The sequence below is a fragment of the Pocillopora verrucosa genome, chromosome 1 (assembly GCF_036669915.1).
Source record: "Pocillopora verrucosa isolate sample1 chromosome 1, ASM3666991v2, whole genome shotgun sequence".
Lineage (NCBI taxonomy): Eukaryota > Metazoa > Cnidaria > Anthozoa > Scleractinia > Pocilloporidae > Pocillopora > Pocillopora verrucosa.
In genome coordinates, this window is record NC_089312.1 from 20,216,999 (window position 1) to 20,242,133 (window position 25,135).

Here is a 25,135-nt window from a genome sequence, read left to right on the forward strand (position 1 = left end):
TTTTCTTTTTTACATATTAAGGCGCATTAGGAAATATCTTTCTAGAGAATCTGCGGAAATATTAGTTCATGCATTAGTTATGGGAAGAATGGATTGTTGTAATAGCCTTCGTTTAAGAGTGCCTGATATTAATTTAAATAAGCTGCAAAGAGTTTAAAATACAACGGCCAGGTTAGTTTGCATTGTTCCTAGATTCTGTCATATAGCACCAGTCTTACGTTCTTTGCACTGGTTGCCAATTAAATTGGAATTAATTTCAAAATTTTAGTCATTACTTTTAAGGCTATTAATGGCCTTGCTCCTAATTACATATGTGGTCTTATTAAGATAATACAGCCTTTGAATTATAGTTTGCGCTCTAATTATGAGCTTTTATTACAACCATTAACCACTGGAGCGAAGAAAACTTTAGGTGATAGGGCTTTTGCCAGTGCAGCTCCTAAACTCTGGAATGGTTTTCCTGGTTCAATTAGAAATGCAAATATAACTGAATTAAATTTTCATAATTTATATTTAGTTTTAAAGTTTTTATTCACTTCTATAAATTTTTGCTCTGTGTTATTTATATTATTTTATCGTTTTGTATATTTTGATTCAGGGCCGAGTATCTAATTTTTATCTAACATTTATATTTCTATTTATTTTTATTACATTTTTTTTATCACGCATTTGATCATATGCACATGTAAAATGCGCGTTACAAATAATAATAATTATTATTATCGGACGTACCGCGAAAAGCGTAACAGAATTACTTATTTTTTCCGGGCGCCATATATGGTGCTGGTAGTTGGTAGAATTTCTACAGTGACGTCACTTTCCTACAAGCAAAGAGGCATGGCTGCTAAGCTGATTTAATGCGCGGGCCGCGCGAAATTGAACTGCTGATTCCGTCGGCGGATTTATCGGCAGAAGTCGGAAATGGCGGAGGTTTCTGCGAGTTCTTCTGCTAGTGATAATCCCAGGGTATGTATTCATTTGATATTTATGTTATCTTCGGCATTTCAATGTTTCAATTTTTAAGCTAAGCATACCTACTGAAAGCTTGAACTGAATCGTATTCGACTATTCCAGTCGCTGTTTTCGCTCGATATAGTCGCTCTCCTTGTCACCATCTCCGAAACTTATCGTTCGAAACTTATCATCTTCGAAATTAATCGTTCTTTTTCCCAATAACTTTCAGCTGGAATTTAGTAGGAGCCCTGATGATACTTGCGTTTCGTACGATTTTCGACTGTGAAGTGTGAAATTAATCACAATCGCCACTTTTATCTGTATCAACGCTACAGAAACTTTTTTGTTTTGCTTGTAAGATAACTGTGACGACGCTTCAAGTTTTCGTGAATCTTTTGTATAACTGATGTCTCTCGAGTGAGATTACATGTTAAGTATCAATAATATGAGGGCATACATACGCGGACTTTACACGCATTTTATGCATATGTGAAGTGCTACAACACGATATCGGAATTGAAGCGTGTTTGCTCTCCATCAGTGCGCATGCTGTGTCACTTGGAGCACGTTAAAGCAAGTATTTCTCGGCTTTATACGAATTACCCTGTGTACTACTTATGTACAAATCAAAACAAACATCCAAAGGTATTTCACTACAAATATCCGTGCATAATTTTTAGCCAAATGTAGGCTATTGTGTTTACTATCCTTCATTTTACACAATGCTTGACCAGCAGGAAAACTTCCTGAGGGTGGATCACAAAAATGGCAATTCCGGCCCACCCCAGTTGGAGCAAAGTAATCAGAGGAAAAAACCAAAAACACGGAAACAAACATATGCAAAGGGACACAATAAACAGTTTTGCTTTCACCAGACTGGAATAACATTAATAACATGCATGTCTTTTCATTTAGTTAACATTTACCCAGAAACCTTATTGTTAAAGCCTGTGCGGAGTCCTTGGACGCACCGGAATTATACTTCTAGTTTTATGCGTTTTCAGTGCTTTCAGTTAAGTCTTGAGTCTTAAACTTTTCTCATGCTATCCTAGTATTCCTTGTGGGTTATTGTGCTTGTAAACCCCCAGGTTTTGCTCTGCAATGACCAGTAATTTGCCAGTGGTTTTTAGGGGGAGGAGAGGAGAAAGCAAGTGATCACTTTTACATTAATAGCTAATATGTATCATGCCTTCCTCATTTTCCACATGGAACAGTTTTCGTTTGTTTTCAACTAAATCATTTTATATCATAGATGTTGCCTGAAGAACCAATGTCTGAAGAAGAAGAAGAACAGGAAGAAGTGGAGGTACAGCTTTATGTACTTTAATTGTAATAAGTGTGCACAGTGGTTGCATCTTAGTTTGTGAATTAAGTTTGTGAGACATATAACCACTGAAATGTTATTGCATTTCTGTAAAGAAGAGTCTTAAAAATGATGTGAGCAAAGGTAGTATGGTTGCATTGTAACTTGTACTGCCGAAGTTAAGTTTAGATTTATAATGACTGTCAGTGGGTGAATAGACTTGTTAACCTTCCTTGAGATTGTTGAATGGTGATCAAGTATTTTCTTTGACAAATTTGACTGAATGCTATTGCACTTGGGGCTCTCTTACTATTGTGACAAGTTACTACACTTGTGCCTTCAACAAGGGTGTGTTTAATTTAGTGTGTAGGCTTCACTGTTCATCTGTACGTACAATATAATTTTAAAAGCACTTAAAATGGAGCAATAAATTTATTGTCATCTTTTTGTGCTGCTTATTTTACAGAATTCATCAGCATCTGAATATGAAGATGCTTCTGATTCAGAAAGTGATGGAAATGATGAGGTAAATTATTTTTTCTCTACATATTCATAAAAATATAATGACTACAGGTTGTTTAAAAAAATCAACTAGAAACACTTTCAGCTCTGGATTTCATAGCTACATGTACATGCATTAAGTGGTTTACGTTTGGCTTTTTTCATTACAAATAATATTCTTGTCTTGTTTATCAAAGTTCTTAAAGTCTTTTGTTTTTCATGAAAAAATTTTCTTTATTTCTGTTGACTTTTGCTCTAGCTATCTAGGAAATATGTGCCAAGTTGATTTCCTTGATGTCCAACATGACCTGAATAGCTTGCAGAATTGGTCCCTGACTGATAATGAGATTTTTTTCCAACCATCTAAATGTGTAAACCTCACAATAACAAGAAAAAGACAAAGGTTATATAGGTTAATGGATAAGGATCTTAAATTTGTCTCTTCTGCAAAAGACCTTGGCTTCACTGTCTTGAAGGACTTGAAGTGGACTGCACACATTGCTCAGGTGGTTGCAAAATCTAAAAGAATGCTGGGATTCCTAAAAAGGAACTGCTCGGGTGACCTCAATAAGGAGTCTCTGAAGCTACTTTATATCTCCCTTGTGTGCTCTAACCTGTGTTATGCCTCACAGCTTTGGGCGCCACAATCTCCTACATTGATGCTAGAATTAGAAAATATCCAAAGGAGAGCTACACGTTTTATCTTGAACCTTAACCTCCTACCTCTCAACTACTGGCTGGAATATCTTGATTATTGTTTCTCTACAAGTGTATTTGTGGAATTATTGTTATTAATTTAGATAACTCTGCTCAATTTTGTAGTGGGTGTTCCCATTGGGGATCTTCTGGGCTTTTTCTCAACAACAAAACTGCTAAAACATCTCTTTTCCATGATTCCTTCTTCATCCAAATAACTAATCTGTGGAATGCATTACCTATCTCTATAAGATCAGAGGTAAAAATCCTTTTAAGAAAAAGTTAAAATGGTTTTTTATGATAGACTAAGTTCAATGTTCAATCATTATGATATTTGTTCTTATGAGTTAGTCTGTCTGAAGTGTCACTGTGCCAATACTATAACATGTTGTTCTTGTTAATTTCTCAAAATTTTTTTCTTTTTTTTTTTTTTTCATTATTATTTTTATCAGGGTTCCAGGGAAGGGTTGTCAATTTTTTAGGGGAATGGTTAGGTGGTGGGTTTACTTAGCAGGGGACCTAAGGTTCTATTGTATGCCCACCTACCTCAAGGCGAATTTTGTAAATAAATAAATAAATAGCAAATAAAATAAGTTAATTTTACTATTCACTGCTTTCAACAGGTCAAGATTCGATGTTTCAATACGTCATGTTTTTAGAGTCCACCCATTTAAAAACATATTCATTTTTAAACACTGCATGTTTTTTCAGTCAATTTATATAAGTTATAAAAATACTTCACTACACTTAATGAGTGATTTCACTGTAAAACTGAACATCTGAAACTCATGCAGAAAAAAGAAATTAGATCCACATTGATCGCATTCTTGATTACCTTTGGCTTGATTTTGACTTACAATTTACAGTAGCTTGGGTTTGGACACGTACTGCATTATGATCATGCCAGGATAATTTCATATCTGAGGTACAAAATCGATTCATTGCAGAGTTTTTATTTTAAATTTTCTACTTTATTTCTTTTCTTGTGCACAGGACAGTGAATTCATGGACTTTCTATCTAAGCTAAGGGGATCAACTGAAATCAAAGAAATTCTTAACAGTGATGGCCACTGTTCCATTCCAAGAATAGTGGAAGATTATGAAGCAGTTGTAGGGATAACAGCCATCACTGATACCAGAAAGGAGGGGCCTTCATCACTTCACACTTTGCCATTTATTAACTCCTTGAGGGAAGTGTCCTCTCAACTGCAAACATTTCAGGCCTCTCCTGAGACTCCAGATGGAACAGCCTGTGGTTCAGCGCTGAATGCTGCCCGTCAAATTTTGTATTGGTCGTCTGTTTTTATTTCAATGATGGAGGCCAGCAATACAGGGCAGCCTACATGTACCGTATCATTATCCACTTCCGCATCATCCACATTGTCAACACCAACATCATCTACATCAGTGTTAGCTTCATCAACATCATCTGCATCAGCATCATCTGCATCAATATCATCTGCATCACCATCATCTGCATCAACATCATCTACATTGGCATCATCTAGTTTGACATCATCTGTATTAACATCATTTACCTTGACATCTTCTGTATCCACATCACCTACATCATCTAGGTCATCTTTATCCAGTCATAACCCACCTGCTACAACTTGTGCATCTTTGTTGTCAAATGTTATTCCACTATCAGTGCAACAGGACCTGCATCCTTTATCCTCATTTAATCAGCAGTCTTCCCGCTCAGTAGTAAATCCTCAACCTTCCACTTCAGATACTCTGCCATTTGGTCAGCATTCTCTGTCATTTCCTCCAGTTTTTTCTGCTACTGGTTGTACAGCGTCTCCGTTTTTTCATGCTCAGCTATCTTCATCAACTCCACTCCTACCTTCCACATTATCTGGACAACCTGCAACATTGCCTCCTCAAGCTCCCTCTATCTCATCCTTGCCAGTGGAAGTCACACCATCACCATTCCAACAAGTTTCATCATCTTTAAGCCTGTCACATCCGTCATGTAGTCAGCCTTCATCTTCACAGTCAAGTGTCCATAATTATTCAATTTCATCTATATTCCGCCCAGTCATTTCATCCACTGCATCCACTGCCTTGCAGACATTTCATCAAAATTCTCCTGCTCCAGCTCTTCAGCTATCTTCACCCTCAGTTTCATCTGTTTTGTATCATCAAGTGCCACCAGCATGCTCTTCTGTGGTATTAGATCCTGTGACTCTTAACATCCATGCCAAATATGGTCTTCCTGGTCAATCCTGTTTAGACTGGCTAAATTCATTAACAATTCCAAGAAATGTTGAAAGTCTGGAGCAAGTGAAGGAGATCTGGGAGCTTGGAAGCCAACATTGTCCACCATTAAGAGACTGGACTATGCTAATGAGGAACTTTAAGTCATCCAAAGGACGGAATACTTCCATTTACAGTCAACGTAAATTTATTTATTTATTATTTCAACGTCATGGGTTTGATGTTAGCAGCATCTCTTCTCAGTACAATGAAGTTAAACCCGGTAAACTATACAAACTTTTAAACACTAGTAAACAAAATTGATGAATGTTGTTCCTGAAATCATTGACTACATTTTAATTCCTATCAATAAGTTAAAGCCTTGTATAAAGTAGCTGGTGGCTAACAAAAATTTCCCTTCTTTCCTGCATGAATCTTGACTGGTTACTTTGTTACTGGTTGTTTTCAAGTGCCGTATTTGTAGGAGTGCTTGAATTACATCTTGTTGATGTTTTTAATTATTTAGACTTAACAATAACTGGTCAATTTACCTGGCAGTTTTCTCGATGTACATGTAAATACATGCCTGCAGTTCATTGTGGTAGTTTTGCTCAACATTTTATGCATGAAAAGTAGCATCTTGAAGTTTAATTTTCATGTGGCTTCTCAATACTTGTTATTGGTTTTACTGGCCAGTATTTCTGCCGTTTCCTCCACTTGCTTCTTGCTCGGCAGTGAACAAGAGGAAATTAACGTAAAATTTGAGATACTTACAGTTTATCGCATTGTTGTTTTATAGTAATAATCTTTAAAAAACTTTTCATAGGACAGATATTGATTATTCCCTATTGCAGCTATTCAGTGTGCAACATTTTTGATGGAACACTTAGTGAGATCTACATGTGTAGACCTTAATACTTCTCACCCATGGATCGAAATACATTTCATTTGATTTATTTCAAAAAAGGAAAATGCACGACGCATTCCATTTTAGTTTTTGCATGGAACTCCTCTGATTCTCTGGAGGTGCTGTCATGATTTAAATGAAAACTATTTCAGGCCCTTATTTGATCAACTTCAAATGTACAAATACCTTTCTTGTAAGACCTTTGACGCATGGAAGTAACAATTTTACTCTGACACCATACAACACCATTTATACTGTTTCCATCTCTCCTTCGTTTCCATTTTCCCGTTCCTTCTTTCGCTTTCCCTTTCCTTTTCCCCGTCCTTGTTTGTCTCCCTTTCTTCCCAGGTTAGGGTTAAAGGCCGCTTGGTGTCTCCTAAGAGGATCCAGAATGTCGGCCTATCTTATTTCCCTAAAAATAAACATTAGTTTTCGATTTTAGGAAACAAAAAGGAACCTTTTCCATTTGTCGGCTTAAGAGGTTCTTGAAGTTAAAGGCTAAAGAGGTTCTTTAGCTTAACAGGATCTTAATCGTGGGTTATGTTACTGGGCGTCTTTATACGCGTTTAGCCGTCGCATTTGCCCGCTGGAATACTATGTTGTTTTAGCGCGAGGACAAGAATTCTAACTTGCAATTGTGACGGCAATACGCGTGTATTGCAAGTAAGTACGCCCATTGTATCGACTATTGATTGAGGTTGTTATAAAATAATCGTCCTGTACGGGCGGTGGAATGCATATTGCTTACACCTTATTGCATTGACGTCAATACCAAAGCAAAGAACCAAAATGGAGTTAGTTAAATGATAATACGTTTCAACACTAACAACCGTCTATTGCTGCAAATTAATACTGCAATTGAAATAAATAATTAGCATAAATTAGAGTTTTTCCGGTGCCATTTTCATGTGCAATACTCATTTATGTAGCTCATTTCAATTAAAATAAGGGAGTGTAGATCACGTGCCTGATTACTTCCTGTCGTTGTTGTTATTGTTTTTTTTTTGCGTTTTGCTTGTATCTTTTTCCTTTTTGAAATGACAACGTTACGGCGATTAGATGTCTTTCACAACGTAGAGTTTTGTCTGGATCCGCATGGCATTCGTTAAAACGTTTCACCCGACTTTATTTCTATTTCCTTGGCTTGCATCATCCTTGTCGCCAGAGCCGCTTGTCCCTCTTAGCCGGCTGATCCCGTGCACGAGAATCTTGGCCGGTTTTTACACAAAAAGAACAGCCAATCAAAGGAGCCGTCGTAAAATTACTTTGTTATACAGGAGTTTGAAACTGTTGCTTCGACTGGCTCGATTTTAAACTCCCTTTCAAATCCGGCCGACCAAATCATGTGTCCCGAGAACCACTTGTTTCTCGTGCACAGGCTAAGAAGGACAAGCGGCTCTGAGGATCAGAATGGGCCTGAATATCATTGTGAACAGGCTGTTTGGTCAAGAACGTCTTTATTCCATCTTTTAATTCATTTAATGAACGATCGCAAAATGCGATACATCTACTGACCACAAATTGCGTTTTCACGTAATATGTGTTGTAAAAAGTAAAGGCTATAGTCCATACTTTTTATACCACATATTGCGTTATCGCAATATGTGGTATAAAAAGTAAAGGCTATAGTCCATACTTTTTATTCCATATATTGCGTTAACGCAATTTGTGGCTCTAGTAGATGTACCACATTTTGCGATCGCGTTAAAGCGTCTTACTATTCTTTTACCAGGTTTTGCGTTATTACAAACTGTGGTATGAAAAGTGTGGACGGTATAGCCTTTACTTTTGAAACCACAATTTGCAATAACGCAAAACCTGGTAAAAGAACAGTAAGACATATTTTTAAACCGGAGAACGAACCTCGCAAAATGTGGTACATCTACTAGAGCCATATATAAATCGCGTTAACGCAATATATGGTATAAGTAGTCTTCCACACAATTTAGCTGAGGTCCTACTACTTAACTGATAAGTAAAGGGACTGATCCAGAACGCCAGCATCCATAGCTGACAGGCTCATTTTATTTATTCTGTTCTGTTTTCCTTTCATTTATGGGCAATTGAGAACAAGTTTCCAAAAATTATTGTGTATAGGTATTGTAATTTTTGTCAACGATTAAACTTTAAACGCGGAATATGGGACTTCTAGTATAAAACGCAGTTTGCGGCGACTCAATCTTGGTCTGATTAATGAAAGCCATGTTTCGCGATCAGATTCTTATAGCAAAAGATGGGGTTTTGGTATAAAACACATTTTGCGATGTTTCAATCTGTGTCTAATTAATGAAAGCCATATTTTGCGATGAAATATTTAACGCGAAATATGGGTTTCTTGTATAAAACGTATTTTGCGATGTTGCAAACTGCGACTTCATTTAACGCCACAGAATGCGACACCTCAAAATATGGTTTCTTGATGAGCACGATTTTCCAAATTCGCGAGACACAAACACTCCACTGGAAAATTAATTTTGGTTCTTGACGAATTTTTCGGATAACGTACTTCTGAGAACCCAGGTTTTGCGATATCTCAAACTATGGCACATTTTAGGAACACATTTTGCGATAACTCGATCTGTGTCTTATCGATGAAAACCATGTTTTGCGAACAAACTTTAAACGCAAAATATGGGATTCTGGTGCAAAACGCATTTTGCGATGATTCAATCTGTGGCTCATTTAACAAACGTACAAAGATTCCCTCGTTTTGATTTTATGGCGATTTCTGATTTCTTACTTTACTTTAATATTTGGGAGGTAGTCATGTTGCGAATATACCTCTACGGGATCACCACCTAGTAGTGGTGAAGTGGTTCGTGTGCCTCTTTGAACCCATAGAGGTATGCCGGCGGGAGTCCCAATAATATATTTATACAGGGTAACCCTACAGTACATGAGCATTGTTATTAAAGGGGTCTTTTGGGTAAGGGGGGGGGAGGGGGCTATAACCAGGTGTATTTTTTTGTTTCCAGGTATAAGGGCCTATAATTAGGGGGGACTTGAGAAAGGTTTCGAAGAGAAACACGTCAATACAAATGGGTGGGGGCAATACAAGAGAGCGGAGCGTGCAACAGCGGTAGAGAGGACATAATGGGAAAAGAAGCACTAGAAGAGATCGATGAGAATGAAGACATTCATCGACTGCTGCGCCTTCAATGATTTGTCCATTGAAGGCTCCTTCTTCCAACACAAGGAAATACACAAAGTAACATTACCTACACCTGCCTTCACTAGTACAATCAAATGGATCACATCACAGTCTCAAAGAAGTGGAAAAAAAAACCCTTTTTGATGTTAAAGTCACAAGAGGATCGGATGTTGACTCTGATTATCACCGTGTGATTGGAATGTTTGAGATGAAGCTTGCTCAAGGGTATAGTGACGACAGCAGAAGGTATTAGTCAGAGTGGTTTTAATATAGTCAACTCTCTCTCTCTCTCTCCAGTACCCCTATCACCTATGCTTGCTAAGTCATTCCTCTAAAAGAGAGTGGTATGGTAAACCATTTATATAAACCATGACAAACTCCATGTATGTATATTGAGTAGGACTGGAACACTATACTACCCGTTCAAATCCTAGCACAAAAATAATGCTTAAGTCTCGAAAAAAAAAAATTAAGTTAATAATTAATGACAGTTTATTTAACAATCCAGCAACATACATCTACAATTACATCAAAACTGCTTCTTTTTTATTTTATTTTTCATTCCCAGGAAAAAATAAAAAAATTATTTAGGTATGAAGTTCAGAAGAGCTGATGTCATTAAATGTTTTGCAAAGAATTACCAGCAATATTTAATCAAAGATGGAGTCAGATACAGTTAGCCTTCACAAACAAAACATTACAAAAATGATATATGAGACAACTAAATCACATGACTATTTTTAGCTCAAATGATTCATTGCAAGGCTTGATGAAAAGAGTGGTATTAAATGAATCAAAGACTTTCTATTAATAAATGAAGTGAAAATCATTGGGAAATCATTCTGTTTCTTTCTAAAAAATTGCATTGGCTTAAATACTTCCCAAATTTGTTTCCTTGCCAGCAGGTCATTATCACACAAAGAAAAGCCAAACTTCCTCTGCCTGTGTGCTGTTAAGAGATTGCTGTTGTTAACTGTTTTATTTGGGAAAAGATCTTAATATAGTGTACTAGTGTACCATTTTAAATAGTTAGTAAGAGCAATATAAAAAAAGATAGTGAGCCAAAGTGTACATTTTGTCAACAATCATGTCATGACCTCAGTCTTCCTCAGATCCAGTGAATAGTTCATCACTTTCATCTTTCCTGCTGCTGCTGTCATTTTCACTGTTGACATCTTGTTCATCTTCATCATCAACTGGAAAATCAACATCTGACATCAGATTTGTGTAGTCCTCACTATTATCACTGCATTCTACTTCATCACCAGAGTTCCCATCATTACTGTGGTGATCACTGTCATCATCATCATCACGGTCATTACCATTATCATCTGCTCCCTCCAGCATCATTTCTAACACATCAAGGAATGGTGATGCCAAGCTGCAAGAATTAATTTAAAAATGATTTCAGAGGGCCTTAACATGCATCTATTTCAAGTGAATCTCTTTCAACTATACAGCATGACATCGAATGTGTTTGATGGAGACTATGAAAATCCATCAAAATGTACAATAATAGCTGTGTTCCAGAAAGAGCATGGGCCTGCTAACAAGTCAAGTTTTCCAGGGTTGGAAACTTAAATTTGGGAACAGGCCAATCCTCTCACTTTCTGTGCTCTTCACATGACCTGCACTCACCCAATCTCAGTCTAATTCATAAAAAAAAATAATCAGACTTAACATAACTTAATGACATCACTCAAAAGAACAATTTGAATGCAGTTCAGTCAGGGAACAAAATCAAACACAGAACCTTTTTTAAAGTTCGCTGACCAAACCAATCAAACCAAAACATACTCAATGAAATCAATTCAAGTGATCATGGTTTTCTTCTTGGGGGAGGGGGAGGGGGAGGTTTGATTTTGTTGTATGGCATTTGCAAACTCCATCAAACTCAATCAAACTCAATCGAAAGAAAGAGTTTGATGGAGTTTAGAAACCAAAAGTTTTCATGGAATAGTCTGGGTTTGTGTCTCAAAGGTACAGAAAAAGAAATATATAAATTTATATACTTGCTGTCTTGTTTTTATCCTACAGTCTGGACCGACTTTTCTTGTATTATTTGAAAAATTTTATTGCTTAGCTTTTAAAACCAGTAAAATTTTCATTTTTAGTCTAAACATCATGTGCATAAAATAATTTACCAGGCTTAGGAGGTTTTTTGTGTTTTCATGAAATGGGCAACTGAAATACTTAGATCTAATGCCTGTTCTGCAGGACAATAAATCACCCATCGAAAAAATTGTTCATGAGCCAAAGGATAATTACATGTTGAAATTGTATTTTTTTGTTAGTGAATCTGAAATACATGTGTTATTTAATGAAGTACAACCAGAGGTTTTCAAAGATTGTGATTTTTACCCTGTTGAACTGTGACACCCTCAAGGCCATATTACACAATGCTCACAATTTCTGTTTGCAATAACATACAAAAGGCTGCAAATTGCATGTTTGACATGTCACACACAACAACTTGTCTGGTAATGTTGAGAAAAGTAGAGGACAGTTCTACTTTTTTGTGCCACTTGCAAACCAACATTTTGCAGCATTGCAGGTTGCCGAAATGGGGTGATTTTATTAAGGCTCAGGGAGCCTTAGTAGGGTAGGTATGTACCGTATGTATGTATGTATATATGTATGTATGTAACATGGCCTTCATTACAAATCATAAGCCTAATACTGTATACTGTATGAATAAGCAACTTACTCAGGTCTAAAGTGCCCAAATTTTGGGAAATCGTGCCTCCTCCGCGAACAAAATCTGCATCTACTTTGGCAACGCCAACATCTGGCCAACGTTTTCGTCCTGACCCTTTCCTCCTCCTCGTCAAACCACTCTAGCCTATCCACCAACAGGGACGGTACCACCGGGTTATCGTCTTCCCTTATTAACTGTTTCGATTTCATTAGTTTTATTCGCGAGGACACCAACGTTAAGAGTTGAGGCGATGGCGCCTCGCCTGGTTGCCATCCTCCCAATCTTCCAGGGGAGATGTCCTTCAGCTGCTTCTTCGTATCCTCGTTTGCGGTTTCGATCAGCTGGCCAAAGAATGCGCTCACCCCTTCTAACACCGGGTTTCCTCTAACCTTATGCCCCGCTCTCAATCCTGCCTGACAGGCAAAGGTATAAATTGCCACATCTAGCAATTCTGTCAGCTCTTCTGGAAGGCGCTTTTTCGAACCTGTTGTCCCAGACGAAGATGTAGCACACGACGCCATTGAGAATTTCGACGAGATGTTATTTTCCATCGTTGTCGATTTTCAATATTCGCACCTCAAAGAGCTCGTTTTCTGATTGGTGCGGGAATAGGGGTGCTTTATTACCATCATTGATTGTCTCCATCCAAATATGGAAGTCAATGAAAAGGCCGGAAATAGGAAATAAATCACGAGGTCACAAGTTTTTGCCAGGGTCAGAGAATCTGTATAAATGTCAATGATTGTCAGTGGCCAGTTGTTAATATACGATTAAAGATGCCTTCCTCTAACCCACTGTCATTCCTGCGTCCTCTGTACGATATTGCTGTGTGGCAATTTATTTTGATGAGCGGCTACAAGGCAATTTCAGGAAGGGAATCACCCCGTAACACGCACATAAAGTTCACATGGAAAATGCACGAGGTCGTGGCTAATTTTTTATGTAAACTGTTAGAGGTACGTGCCTTCGATCACTTGCAATCACAGCTGCTTGGTGAAGAAGTAAAATCGGCGACTGGAAATTGGGAAGTTGGACAGATAGCAACAACCAAACTGGTCGAATGGTGTCAGGATCAGTGGCGGAGAAAGGATCCCCGTCTTCCTGGGAGCAATGCAGCTTACTCCGAAAACGAGCCGTTAACCATACCATGGTTCGATAACATCCCCGTGTGTCATCGGTGCGGGGTGCCATGCCCAAGCTGTAGAAATGAACTCGCTTCTGAATTACCCTCCGAGATGTCCACAGCCCGGGCTATTTTAAACTTCGATGACATCCACGAGAACAACCAAAACGCGGGTGATGATGAGAATGCTGACAAGAACGATGACGAACGTGGTAATGAGCAAGGTGGTAACGCACCCAAGGAACCCGAATACTGCCCTGCAAGTCCTCAGATGCGAATGCAGTTGAGATCAAGGAAAAGGAAGCATAATGCCTCCAACTAAGTTGGTTCAAACAGTTCTTGTTATATTTCGATGGAAACACGTTCAAACGCTTTTTTTACGTTAAAATGCTATGCGAATCAAAAAGGTGATTTTTTTGTTCGACATTAAAATGTGCGCAGTGGGTTCTTGTTCCTGAGATGCGTCGCACGCATAAAAAAAGAAAGGGATTGCTTGCAGCCTAGCATTGCATATTTTTATTACTTCATTCAGTTTATTGCTATTTGCTCAAGTGGTCCTTACATTGTTAAAGTTAAGCGAAAGATCATTGGGATGTTCATTTGAGGCTTTGCAGAAAATATAGAAAATACAGCGATAATACAACCTTGTGTCCAAGCTAGTGAAACGTTGTTTAAATCGACAAAGTTTTACAAGTTTGGGTACTTCAATAATCATTTATATCAGAGATACTGTACTGGTCAAAGAACCTCTTTTGTTGTAATATCTATATAGACAGTGACCAATCACAACTAGAAACATTATGCTAAATATTGTAACATCTATCTGTAAAATTACTTTTAATAAAACAAGGTTATGTTCAGATTTGTAACTCTAAGATGATAGCATTAAAATTTTAAGTTAATTAAGTTTTAACAAGATTTAATAAATCCCAAAGTCTTGCCCTGAATAATTAGTTTATGCCAGTGACTATAATATATCAGCAGCCAGCACCACTTTGTTACAAGCAATAACTTTACAAAAGGCCTAAAAAAATTGAAGAGGTACACTTGACTTGTAATGTAACATAAAATTCACCTTGTGCCAAACTGACCCACACATGACAATAAGTGTTGACATTGAATCTGGCACAACACGATGAGCAATTATGGTAACTGATTTCTTTTTGGAAAAATGTTATGTTAAAAATAAAATTTATGTGGAATGTACAAAAAATTCTTGGGAACGGATAATTATTGAACTTAAACATTATTTTGCAAACATGGAAAATTTTCTACCAATATTTCATTTGTAAATTTTTGCAACTTGATGTTATTGTTATTATAAAATCTATAATATCATTATTATTTTTACTCACTTTGCTTTAATCATTTTAAAATGATAATGTAATCTGTTACTGTTCTAACAACATAGTAACAGTTTTCAATTCACTGATACAGACAAACAGACACCATTGGGACAAGTGAATGCGTCTGCTTAAGAGGGAGGTCCATTTTTGGGAGGTCAAAAATGTAGTATTTGTACATGGCTGGGACCACAACTTACTGTCTGCTAGGGGCAAGTGTCTGTTAGCAGAGATTTGACTGTAGTTGGGCAAATTACCATTTCAAATGTAGTAATACATTTATAATGAAATCCATTGCTTACTCTTCAGAGTACACAGTGATAAGAAAGCATAAAATTTTAATCAGCCACCTCAAATGGCAAAGCTAACGACAAGATCTGTACTTTTCAAAGGATGCATTTAACAAAGAGAATCCACAAGTCCTTTTTTGCAAAAGGGCCATGAACTACCGTAGAGGTTTAAACATCCACATTTTATGATCAAATATTGGATTTCCATCATGTTGTTCCTTTATCATTTCTGCTCTAGCATCTTGTGTGTACAGTTCAAAGCTACTGGATTTCCTGAAAGAAAGGAAAACCAATAATCAGTCAAGCCAAAATGATTATTCTTCATTGACACAGATTTTTTTTAAACAAGAATCTCACTGCAAATACTAGAATAGATTAAAATGAAGTAAGTAAACGGACAGTTGAATTTCAACAATGAGCTAACCAACTGAATGCAATGGAACAATAAAAGAAAGAAAAGGGGCTTCCAGTTTACTTAAGGCTGGTTTACAATTATTCTGGGATGAGCACAAGCATAAGTGCAAGCATAAGTGCTAGCATAACCACAAAAGGTGTTCACAGTTGTGATAAGCACAACCTTAGACACCATGCACAAGTGCAGTGTTTTCACAATTCTGATGGATACTGCATGATAGGAGATAGGTCAACTACCAAAGTTGTGCTTGTCCTTGAGCTTATTTCACCTTGGTTCCACCTTGTGAAATAAGCATAAGCACAAGTAAAAGAAAGTGTTTTTGTGTGCTTATTCCTGTGCATGTTTCACCTTGTTGCACATTGGCATTTTCTTGTCACAGAACTGAATCCCTTTTAAAACCTGAAACTTTTGTTACTTTTAACAGAATACTTGATTATTCACTTCATACATGAATTAAAAAAATGCCTTTTGCTTTTTAATTGAAGATAAGAAAGCTTTACTGGCCTCATAACAATAGACCAAGATTTTTGCACGTCACTAATATAAACATCTTGCCCATTTTAAAATGATGTAATGACGCATTACATCTACATAAACTTTATTCAAACTATAGAATGATACAATCTTCTGTTTTATTTTGTCATCTCATGAATTTCATGATACACTGCACTCTTGGCTGCATAAAAAAAAACCAAAAAAACAAAAAGGCTTTTTCACTTGTGTACATGTAAGTTTGAACATAGGTTTTTTAATTCACATGTAACATACCATCTCCCTGCTCTTTTTATGGTACTATCATCTGCCCCACAACGAGCAGCCCATCGAGCTGCTGATCGTCTGATGCTGTGTGTCGTGAATTCCTTCTCAAAAAGCGCCTTGGACATCTAAATAATATTGAAATTCAGGAAATTAGTTTAAGTAGCTGAATGAAGCATGTATTCTGGCTGCTTCTCCTAGCTGATGGTTATCTAAAAGCATGAACAGATACAGTTTTTTATAACTAAATTAGTTACAGATAAATTTAAACTGTATACATCGTACCTCAAGAAAGGTTTTCCTGTAGGTGGTGACCCCACGGGCACAGTTTCGCAGGACAGCACGGTTATTTTTCCCAACCCTTGGGAAAAGGTAACCCCCACGAATATCTTCAGTCAAATATGAAAATAATATGATCAGTTTTTGCTAGACAAGTTCATTTTGAAAGATACCTAATGTATACAATCAGGAAAAAAAAATGCTATTTGCAAAGTCAGTGAATAACTAAATTAAAGTGTAAGGAATCTGTAGCCAAGGGTCAAAACCCTCTACTAATGGGGGGCACTTGATGAGTTGATGAAATTTGATGCCTTTTCTACAAATGGATGGCCATTAATATAACTTGAATGGGAAGGTCACATACAAAAGATCAACTTAGCAGGTGCTCAAAATTCTGAAGGTGATTAAAAGCATTTTTTAAACTAGTTGCTTTTAAGACATGAACTTTTCTTATGTAAACAACACCACTATAGAGCAGTATAAATATTAAAGGGGAGTCCTCCCCTAAATCCACCATTACATGGTGAAAGCTCAATATTGCAAGTGAATAGTGGAATTATGGGGCTCAAGGGAAACTGTGGGCAAAGTTGCTGACAGAACACCTGACTCTTCCTTGCAGCCTGGCTGCTCCATTTGGAAAAAAAAAAAAGCAATTGGTTGAAAAATCCAGCCAGCTATGCAAGCCAAAAGTAACCACCCCGGGAATTCAAAAATGTGGTCATAACTATAAATGGTTGCTTGCAAAAATGGAAGGCTAAAAACAAAGGAAAAGACTAATTGGTAGTTCACAAAAACAGATGTGCTTGGACCCTATGACAGCTTTAATTGCAGAATTTGTATAATAATTAAAACAGGGTTTACATAAGGTGTAGTGGCAGTAACCAGAGCTGGTTGCTTAGGAGAGGTTGAAAGGAGTGCTTTGACTGTGTTAAAATGCTGTGGTTCAATTTTATTTCTTGATTCAGTTTTGATTCATCATTGCTCCCTTATAGGTTGATAAATGTCAAACAAAGAAAAATACAAATAGAACCAAGGATGTTGAACTAAAACACAAAATTCAAATAAATTCTTTACAAACCTGCTACAAGTAACCATGCAATAAGAGCAGTCACAGGGCACAACTGTTTGTTGAAAGGGTTACTCCACAGGGTAAGTGTAACACCTGAAATCAAATGATTGATGATCAGTTCTTAGAATGGTAAAGCCTGCCTCAAACCCTTCCAAACCAAACCTTTTTGTAGGGTTTTTAGAGGTTATCTTGGGCCCCCTTAACGATACCTACAATTGCTACCATGATTTAGCAAGGTTTGATTACCGATCCAGGAACTCTAACACCATCGTCATTGCTTCCATTTACACTAAACAATTTGATATTTATATTGATGACTTTACCTAAGACATGAATAATGACAGCATGTTGTAAGAAAATATTTAAAAATCAGTATAAACTTTTTAAACTCATTAATAATTTATCATTGTTTCAAATGCAAAGAAGTTATTAAACACTCAAGACAGTGTTATATCATGTATCTGAACACCTTAAATTTCATCAAAAACACTCTGTTCCATGTCGTAGTGTGTAGTTCCATAAATTATCCTACCTATCCCACAAAAGAGATTTTTCATAAGACCCTCACCCCCTAGAAATTCCAATTGAGCTTCATACATTTCCTTAAAAGGTTTTGGTCTCTCATATATACCCACCTTTGGCTTTTCTATCTGCCTTTGACCATGGTATTTTTACCTCAATTCGCTTTGGCAATGTAATGGGATCACCTGAAAATAAGATATTATATTAATGGTCATTAACAATATTAATAAAACAATTCAAAAGCAGAAATTTATAAAAACAGATTTGTAGTAGTAATTACTTGCCCAGCCCTTTCAGATATCAAGTCAGGAGTAAAAAATGTATACAGTAAATTATGAAATTGGCTTTTAAAATAAATTTGTGATAAATGTTACATATACTTCATTGTTGTGCAAGACAAGCTATACACTAATCATTACCTAAGGTGAAATTGGCAGGTAACCTCAAGTTCTTCAGCTTGAGACGAAGAGGTTCCTCCCCTCTCAGGAACAGTGCAAAGGAAAACAATGTAACAGTCCATAACCATATACCTCGTAAACCCTATGAAAGTAAACAATTTTTTATCATATAGATAGGTATTGTACTGGTGAATAACATAGCATTACCGATTAGAACTACTAGTCCATTTTCTCCTGAAACAAAAAACAGAGCTCATGGGCTTCCTCAAAATGATTATATCTGACCCCTCCCTACCAACTAGTTATGCTCCCTCCTTTAATTTCATTATTTATTTCTGATTACCTCTATTGTATTAAGGCAGTATGCACGCATGCGCAATAGCTGCTGAAGGGTAAATGGTGGTGCCTTCTTGGGCTCATAAGGCACCCTTCCATGCCGGGTGTCCTTAGCAGTAGGTCTTGTGGCCCTCTTCACAAGCTGCTTTATCATCTGAGTAACATCTATGACACAAAGATAAAAAAATTATTCTAAACCAGCAGGTCTCTTTTATAAACATAATAAATATATAAACATAATAAATAAATTCACGTAGCCCTAAACAACTATTTGATAACTGTTCTAGGATTAGAACACTATATCATTAACACACCGATCTGTGCTTGTGACCTAAGGAATGTGAATTGCAAATTAAAGCAACCTGCCTATTCAAAACTCTTTCACCCCTGAGGGTGACCAGCATCACATTCTCCTCAAAATATTTAAATAAATGGTTTACATACAGGAACTATTAAACAATAGTCGAGTGTTTCTGTCAAGGAACTATCTACTGATAGTTACCCCACAGAAATTTAATGTTCTTAAAACAAATATGAGCCCAAGAGGTTAAGTTGTGAGGGATAATATCCTAGTTTTAAGAACATCAAATTGAAAGCCGAAATTTAACAAACAACAAAAAAAAACAGACAACAAACACACTAAATACAGTGAATTTGGTCAGTTTTTTGGGGCTGTAGGTCCGCTTGTTTACAGAAAATTTCAAGGAAGGGCACTATCCATCTGAGCATTTTTCTGGGATAGGCACTATAAGATGATAGTGCCCTCCACAGGTAGACACTATCATTGATATATTAGCTTGATAAATGAAGCTTCAAGAGCTAACGTGCTAGATTTTAGAACATCAAATTTCCAAGAAGCAGCTATCAAACCGATTTTTTTAAGTGTTTGTAATTTAAAAATAAAAATTAAAAAAAACAAAAAACAAAAAAAAAGCTATCAAACCGATAGTTCCAAGACAAGGCATGCCAATTTTAAAAGCAATGAGACTAAATTATTTTTTTAACTTTCTGGATGAATGATTTGAAAGCTGACATTTAACAAATGAAAAAAAATGAATGAAAAATGAAAAAAAAAACCGGCAAGAGACCCACCAAATGCAGTGAGTTTAGTGGGGTTTTCCAGTCTGTGGATGACTTTTATCCATCCAGGTATTACCCTCTGACCAGTGCTATGGGCTGATAGTGCCCTCCCCAGATGAACACTATCAGCCAAACTATTACTAAACCAGTCAGAAGCAGAGAACATTCAAGGGTAAACTATATCATAGAGAGTAGAGACAACATTAAGCTCATGAAAATTAAGGAAATGGTCAATAAAACAGGAAGAGAAATGAGCATTTCCTTTATATTTAACAGCATCAAGCTGATGTGTAAGACTATACATGAATCATTTTATAACCTACCAGGTGACGACATGGGATTTCCCTTTGGCACAACTCGTTGAGAGCCATCTTCAGCAGTAACAATGGCTTCGCTGTATTGCTCCGTGTGCCCAAATGCACAGAACCAATAATTAAAGGCGGCTGCATAGCCCCTGATAACAGGAGGCTTGAGCCCACGACAACGTAATGTGCCAATTTTCTTCCCTTTTGTTTCGCCCATCACCTCTGAAAAAAAAATGTTTTAAGATTATTATAAGCACGTTTGCACATTTGCCTAAACTCGCACAGTTCTTATCTAATTGGGTATAGTTATAAGTTTCTTGAAGTCCAGAGTATTTCGTTTAAACCGACCTCCACACCATATATTCCTTGTCTTACCATCTTAAAACACGTTTATGTTTAAACCGACAGACCAAAAATAATATTTGCTTGCAGATTTCTCATGCCGAGAAAAACATAAGTTCGCATGGTTTTTGGTCTCCCTGCAGAAAGGCCTCAAAAAAGAGTGGCAGCTTTTATGAATTTCTCATAAGGAGCGAAATCCTTCTCATTCGTAAACAGTTAGACTGTTTACATTCCCTAATTCAAGTGTGTTCGTTAAGTTCCATAGATCAGTTAATTCGTAAAGTCGTCGCCATCTTGAACGGACCGAGGACCTGGGTAACCTGGCCTACGCGTGCCACACAAAGCACATGTTGAACTTTTTCTACCGCGTCTAATTACAATCCCTGCAAGTGAAACAAGCACATTTTTTTCTTTGCGTTTCAAACAATGTGTTACAATGCATTCACCAGCAAACTATAGTTTCAAAATATAGCCCTCACTTTTTATACCATGTATTGCGTCAACGCGATTTATGGCTCTAGTAGATTTACCACATTTTGCGATCGCGTTAAAATATGTCTCAGTTCTATTCTTTAACCGGGTTTTGCGTTATTGCAAACTGTGGTTTCAAAAGTATGGACCATAGCCTTTACTTTTTATACCATATATTGCGTTAACGCAATATGTGGTATAAAAAGTAAAGGCTATGGTCCATACTTTTTATACCATATATTGCGTTAACGCAATTTATGGCTCTATTAGATGTAACACATTTTTCAATCGCGTTTCTTACTGTTCTTTTACCAGGTTTTGCGTTATTGCAAACTGCGTAATGTTAATGTGTGTAAATAATCACTTATGAGAACGAAATTGTTCGACATTGTTCTATACCTACTTTTATCTTAAACTACAATTGCATTTAAAGTTGAAAACTTAGAATTTCACACGTCACCGCGTGTTTCAGTTGCACATCCGGCGAGCCTAAATTCGTCGGCCTCATGATCCCTCACGAATAAAAACCAATAAAAGCGTGATTATTTCAGCTAATTTTGTCATAACCAACGAAATATCTAAGGAATACACTGCGTACGAACTAAACAGCGTTGATCAAATAGTTCTTTAAAGAACGCCGACATAACCAAATGTGCATTGGAGAACTCGAAACTTGCGATTACTGTAATTACTAGATCGGTGCTGAAAAGTAATACTTACGCATGAAGGTTTGCAATGTGGCCGCTAAAAAGGGCCTTTTGTTTGGGCCGAAAAGAATGGCATCATCTCCGTTCTGTGCCGCGAACTGCTCCAGTGCGATGAGCCGTAGTTCGTATGTTCTGGAAGTCTTCTCGTCCAGAGCCTGACTCTCATTTTTGGCTGCGAGTCTCGCTCCAGCAGCAAGATTTGGCGCAATTAGCCCCGAGATATCTACTTCGCGGCCACAACTATTTAAATACCGCTCCACATTTGGGCTTCGCCCCTTGTATATTTTGTTCTTGGCCATGACCAGTTTCACCGAAGGCGAGATGCATGTAATTGATAACCAAAGGAAAAAGATACCAAAAGTAACTTTCATGAATCGAGATATTTGATTGGCTTATCTTGTAGGATTTCTACAGCACCCTGTGGTGTTTAGCTACGCATTAACTACCAGAGGATAATCGTTCATTATTATTATTGTTATTATTAATATCAAGTCCAAGCGTGAGCACAAACACACTTATAAGTAAAATATACCAAGTGAAAACGAACGTCGACAAGCACAAGCACTGGTACAAGAAAAGGCATGCGCTCGTCTTTATGCTTGCATCGAGGCCGTTTTCATGGCGAAATAAGAGCTGTTACGCCTACATTTGTGCTTGCGCTTATGCTTGCGTCGTTAGTGAAAAAAAAATAATGAAACTTCCAAAAACATCTGGATGCACATGACTAGGAGCCTGAGAAAAATACTACTGTGTTTAAAAATGTAAAAAAATGTCAGTATGATTCGGTGAAGATTTTATGTTTTCGAAACTGAAGAAATCCTGGTATTTCATCCGCAATATCTGTACACAAGAGACTAAGTATTGTTTATAATATCTTGCTATATGATAAACCGAGAAAAATTTGAAAAAAGGTTTCAATTTCTAAGTGGACTGCGAGCAAGCCCCCCTTTTCGGCGCATTCCGTTGCGCGAGTCCGAAAAAGTCAGCCTAAACAAGAATGTTAGCGCGCCACGCGAAGTCTAGGAACTAAATATTAAAAATGTTTTCAGCAAAGTTATCTAAGTTTCGGTAAAAGATATGACCACCAGACTGTTTCGCACCAGCAAATATAACTAATGCTGTAGTGTAGTGTACAGTTGAACCTGTATTTAGCGGTCACTCACGGGGAATGGCGGGATGACCGCTTGATACAGCTTTCACGGATTAGGAGTATTACAAACAACGCCACTTCATGCCATAATTGACAACTCAGTGTACTGAATTTGCAACTTTGATCTCGCTACTTTGATATTGAGATTAAAAGTTACTTGAAAGATATATTGTGCGGTAGTTTTATACAAGAGTCTGTTCCCAGCTACTGATATTGATCCAACAAATTCGGGACAATTAACCGCTTAATACAGGGTGACCGCTTAATACAGCCTCGACTGTAAATCACAAAATGACCTTAAAATGTTTTAGTACATTCCAGAATGCTTTGTTGTTTACTTTGTTATGATTGAGTGGTCACTTAGTCAAACATTATCACTACAGACCTCTCACAGCGCTGCTCAAGATCTTTCTCGCGGGCGAAGAAACTCACATGCCGAAGCGTTCACGATGAGGGCATGTCTGTTGGCCATGACGGACAATAGACGGTCGCGCATCTCTACTGATTTAAGTAGCTTTAAGTGGAGCTGTTGTATTCAATAAAGCAGCGGGTTGAAAGTGACTTCTATAGTTTCTGTCACAACTAAAATGCAATGGTCCTCTTAAAAAAAATAATTAATTAATTAAAAACAACCATCATTGATGTTGTGAGAGGTATGAAACGTCATCGCTTTGTTAAAATGACATCGTCACAGAATTTAATTTGTGAGCCACTCAAGAGGACGTGATAAAAACAAAGACTCAAAAACGCAAGCAGAGCCGTAGTCCCACGGGAAATCAATTGCGTCACTATTGTTTCTTGTTTCTTATCAAAGAAAAGTGTGCATAATGAGTAAGGGAAAAGCGGAAAGCTTGCGCAAGGATGTTTAAAACCACCTTCGCCAAATCAGGGCCGAGAGAAACAACAGCTATTAGAACAAAGACCAGGATTTCTTTATGAGGATTAATTTTGAAAGAATATAAGACCTCAACAAAGTTTTCTTTCTTATTCGGTTATTCATTTACAAGTCAATCTCAGTGAAAGTTATTACGGGAAAATTTACTGATTTTTTCCGTGTGTTTGTTGCATTTGCATAAAGTCTTCCGCAATTCAACGCCTCAAGTCTAAATGTAAGATAACAGAACAGAGCTAAGTCGAATCAATTCTGGACGGGAGACCCATTTAATCTGTGATGTCCCACACAACTAACAATCTCTCCTAAGTTCAAGACATCACGTTAGCCGCAAATGAGAACTCGTTGTGACGTTATAATTCAATCAAAATGTTGACAGTCATAACTTACTTCTTACAATTCCCAGGGTCGGCCATTATCTTCCTGCGCAAGCCGGCTGAAAGTCCCTATGGATTATGTGCTGGAATGGAGTTCTACAAAAACGAAGAATCGATTGGCTTCTAGTTTTCCTTCCGCAACTGTTTACAATGAGTGACTACAAAATTAACGCACACACGTAGCAGGTCAAGGCTTAAGGGCACAAAAATCTCGACGGTGATTGGTCGATTTGCAGCAAACCTCATTTCGGAAGTGAATTATTCACATGCAAGAGATAAGTATCCTTTCACCGCTGCTTCAGGGATTTTTTTCACTTTGTTCACCGGAAAATCTTAAACATGCCTCTAAACGTACATAATAGCACACATATATTTGAAAAACAGGTCATATCTTCAGCGAATGCAGGTAAATTCTTATTCCTTCTATGTTGTTATCTTGTCTAATTTCACACGCGAGAATTTTCAGGCCCAAGATAAAAAACAAAGGTGCGAGAGGATCACTTTGACGAACCCTACGCTCTGTACAAAAGATAATTTGTATTGAAACCGTTATTCATATATATATATATATATATACATCTGTTAAATTTTTTCCAAATTTTAAATAGAAAATCATGGGCAAAAGATTCATATGCTTTTTTTTTTCTTTCAACCAAGATTATAGTGTTATTTTTTCATTTCCAAACTTTCCTCGGTGGTCCACACTGCATCAAATACAGATCTTCATCTCACAAATCCATTTTGGTTGTGATGAATAATTTCGGAGAGAAACGGTTCGAGCCTCTTAGCAAGGCTTCTAAAACATTTGTTGGTGAGATAGGGCACCAATTTTGGATGAAACGTTTATTCTAATCTTGTTTCCAAAAATAAT

General features: G+C 37.1%; 3 protein-coding genes across 4 annotated transcripts in view; 1 reads left to right on the forward strand and 2 right to left on the reverse strand.

Annotated features, from left to right (window-relative positions):
- Window positions 1-24,437, reverse strand: part of LOC131781922 (uncharacterized) — a 40,742-nt gene extending 16,305 nt beyond the window's left edge. The window contains exon 1 of the mRNA XM_066165454.1: window positions 24,278-24,437. Coding sequence (XP_066021551.1) covers window positions 24,278-24,303 — 26 coding nt within the window. The 5' untranslated portion in view covers window positions 24,304-24,437. The remainder of the gene's footprint in view (window positions 1-24,277) is intronic.
- On the forward strand, window positions 823-7,447 carry LOC131799105 (uncharacterized). Its single transcript, XM_066161995.1, has 4 exons — window positions 823-966; window positions 2,207-2,260; window positions 2,724-2,783; window positions 4,448-7,447. The coding sequence occupies exons 1-4, from the start codon at window positions 922-924 to the stop codon at window positions 5,975-5,977; spliced, it is 1,689 nt and encodes a 562-aa protein (XP_066018092.1). The 5' UTR covers window positions 823-921; the 3' UTR covers window positions 5,978-7,447.
- LOC131798263 (uncharacterized) lies at window positions 15,197-20,961 on the reverse strand. Of its 2 annotated transcripts, XM_066165463.1 has the most exons (9): window positions 20,674-20,961; window positions 20,344-20,547; window positions 18,948-19,105; window positions 18,626-18,746; window positions 18,320-18,391; window positions 17,694-17,777; window positions 16,622-16,725; window positions 16,349-16,464; window positions 15,197-15,438 (listed from the first exon to the last, which is right to left on the reverse strand). In XM_066165463.1, exons 2-9 carry the CDS (start codon window positions 20,540-20,542, stop codon window positions 15,321-15,323), a joined length of 972 nt encoding a protein of 323 aa, XP_066021560.1. In that variant the 5' UTR covers window positions 20,543-20,547; window positions 20,674-20,961; the 3' UTR covers window positions 15,197-15,320. The 2 variants fall into 2 exon arrangements, with proteins under 2 accessions (XP_066021560.1, XP_066021558.1); XM_066165461.1 differs by having other exon boundaries at window positions 20,344-20,961.
- Window positions 24,438-25,135: the final 698 nt, after the last annotated feature.

Excerpts from the sequence above, each read along its gene's own strand:
- LOC131799105 (XM_066161995.1), top strand. The coding sequence starts at position 922 with ATGGCGGAGGTTTCTGCGAGTTCTTCTGCTAGTGATAATCCCAGG. Across the intron at positions 967-2,206 it reads CTGCTAGTGATAATCCCAGG|ATGTTGCCTGAAGAACCAAT; the intron begins GTATGTATTCAT and ends TTTATATCATAG. Across the intron at positions 2,784-4,447 it reads AAAGTGATGGAAATGATGAG|GACAGTGAATTCATGGACTT; the intron begins GTAAATTATTTT and ends TCTTGTGCACAG.
- LOC131798263 (XM_066165463.1), bottom strand. The coding sequence starts at position 20,542 with ATGGGCGAAACAAAAGGGAAGAAAATTGGCACATTACGTTGTCGTGGG. Across the intron at positions 19,106-20,343 it reads AAATCCCATGTCGTCACCTG|ATGTTACTCAGATGATAAAG; the intron begins GTAGGTTATAAA and ends TTTGTGTCATAG. Across the intron at positions 16,726-17,693 it reads TGCATGGTTACTTGTAGCAG|ATATTCGTGGGGGTTACCTT; the intron begins GTTTGTAAAGAA and ends ATTTGACTGAAG.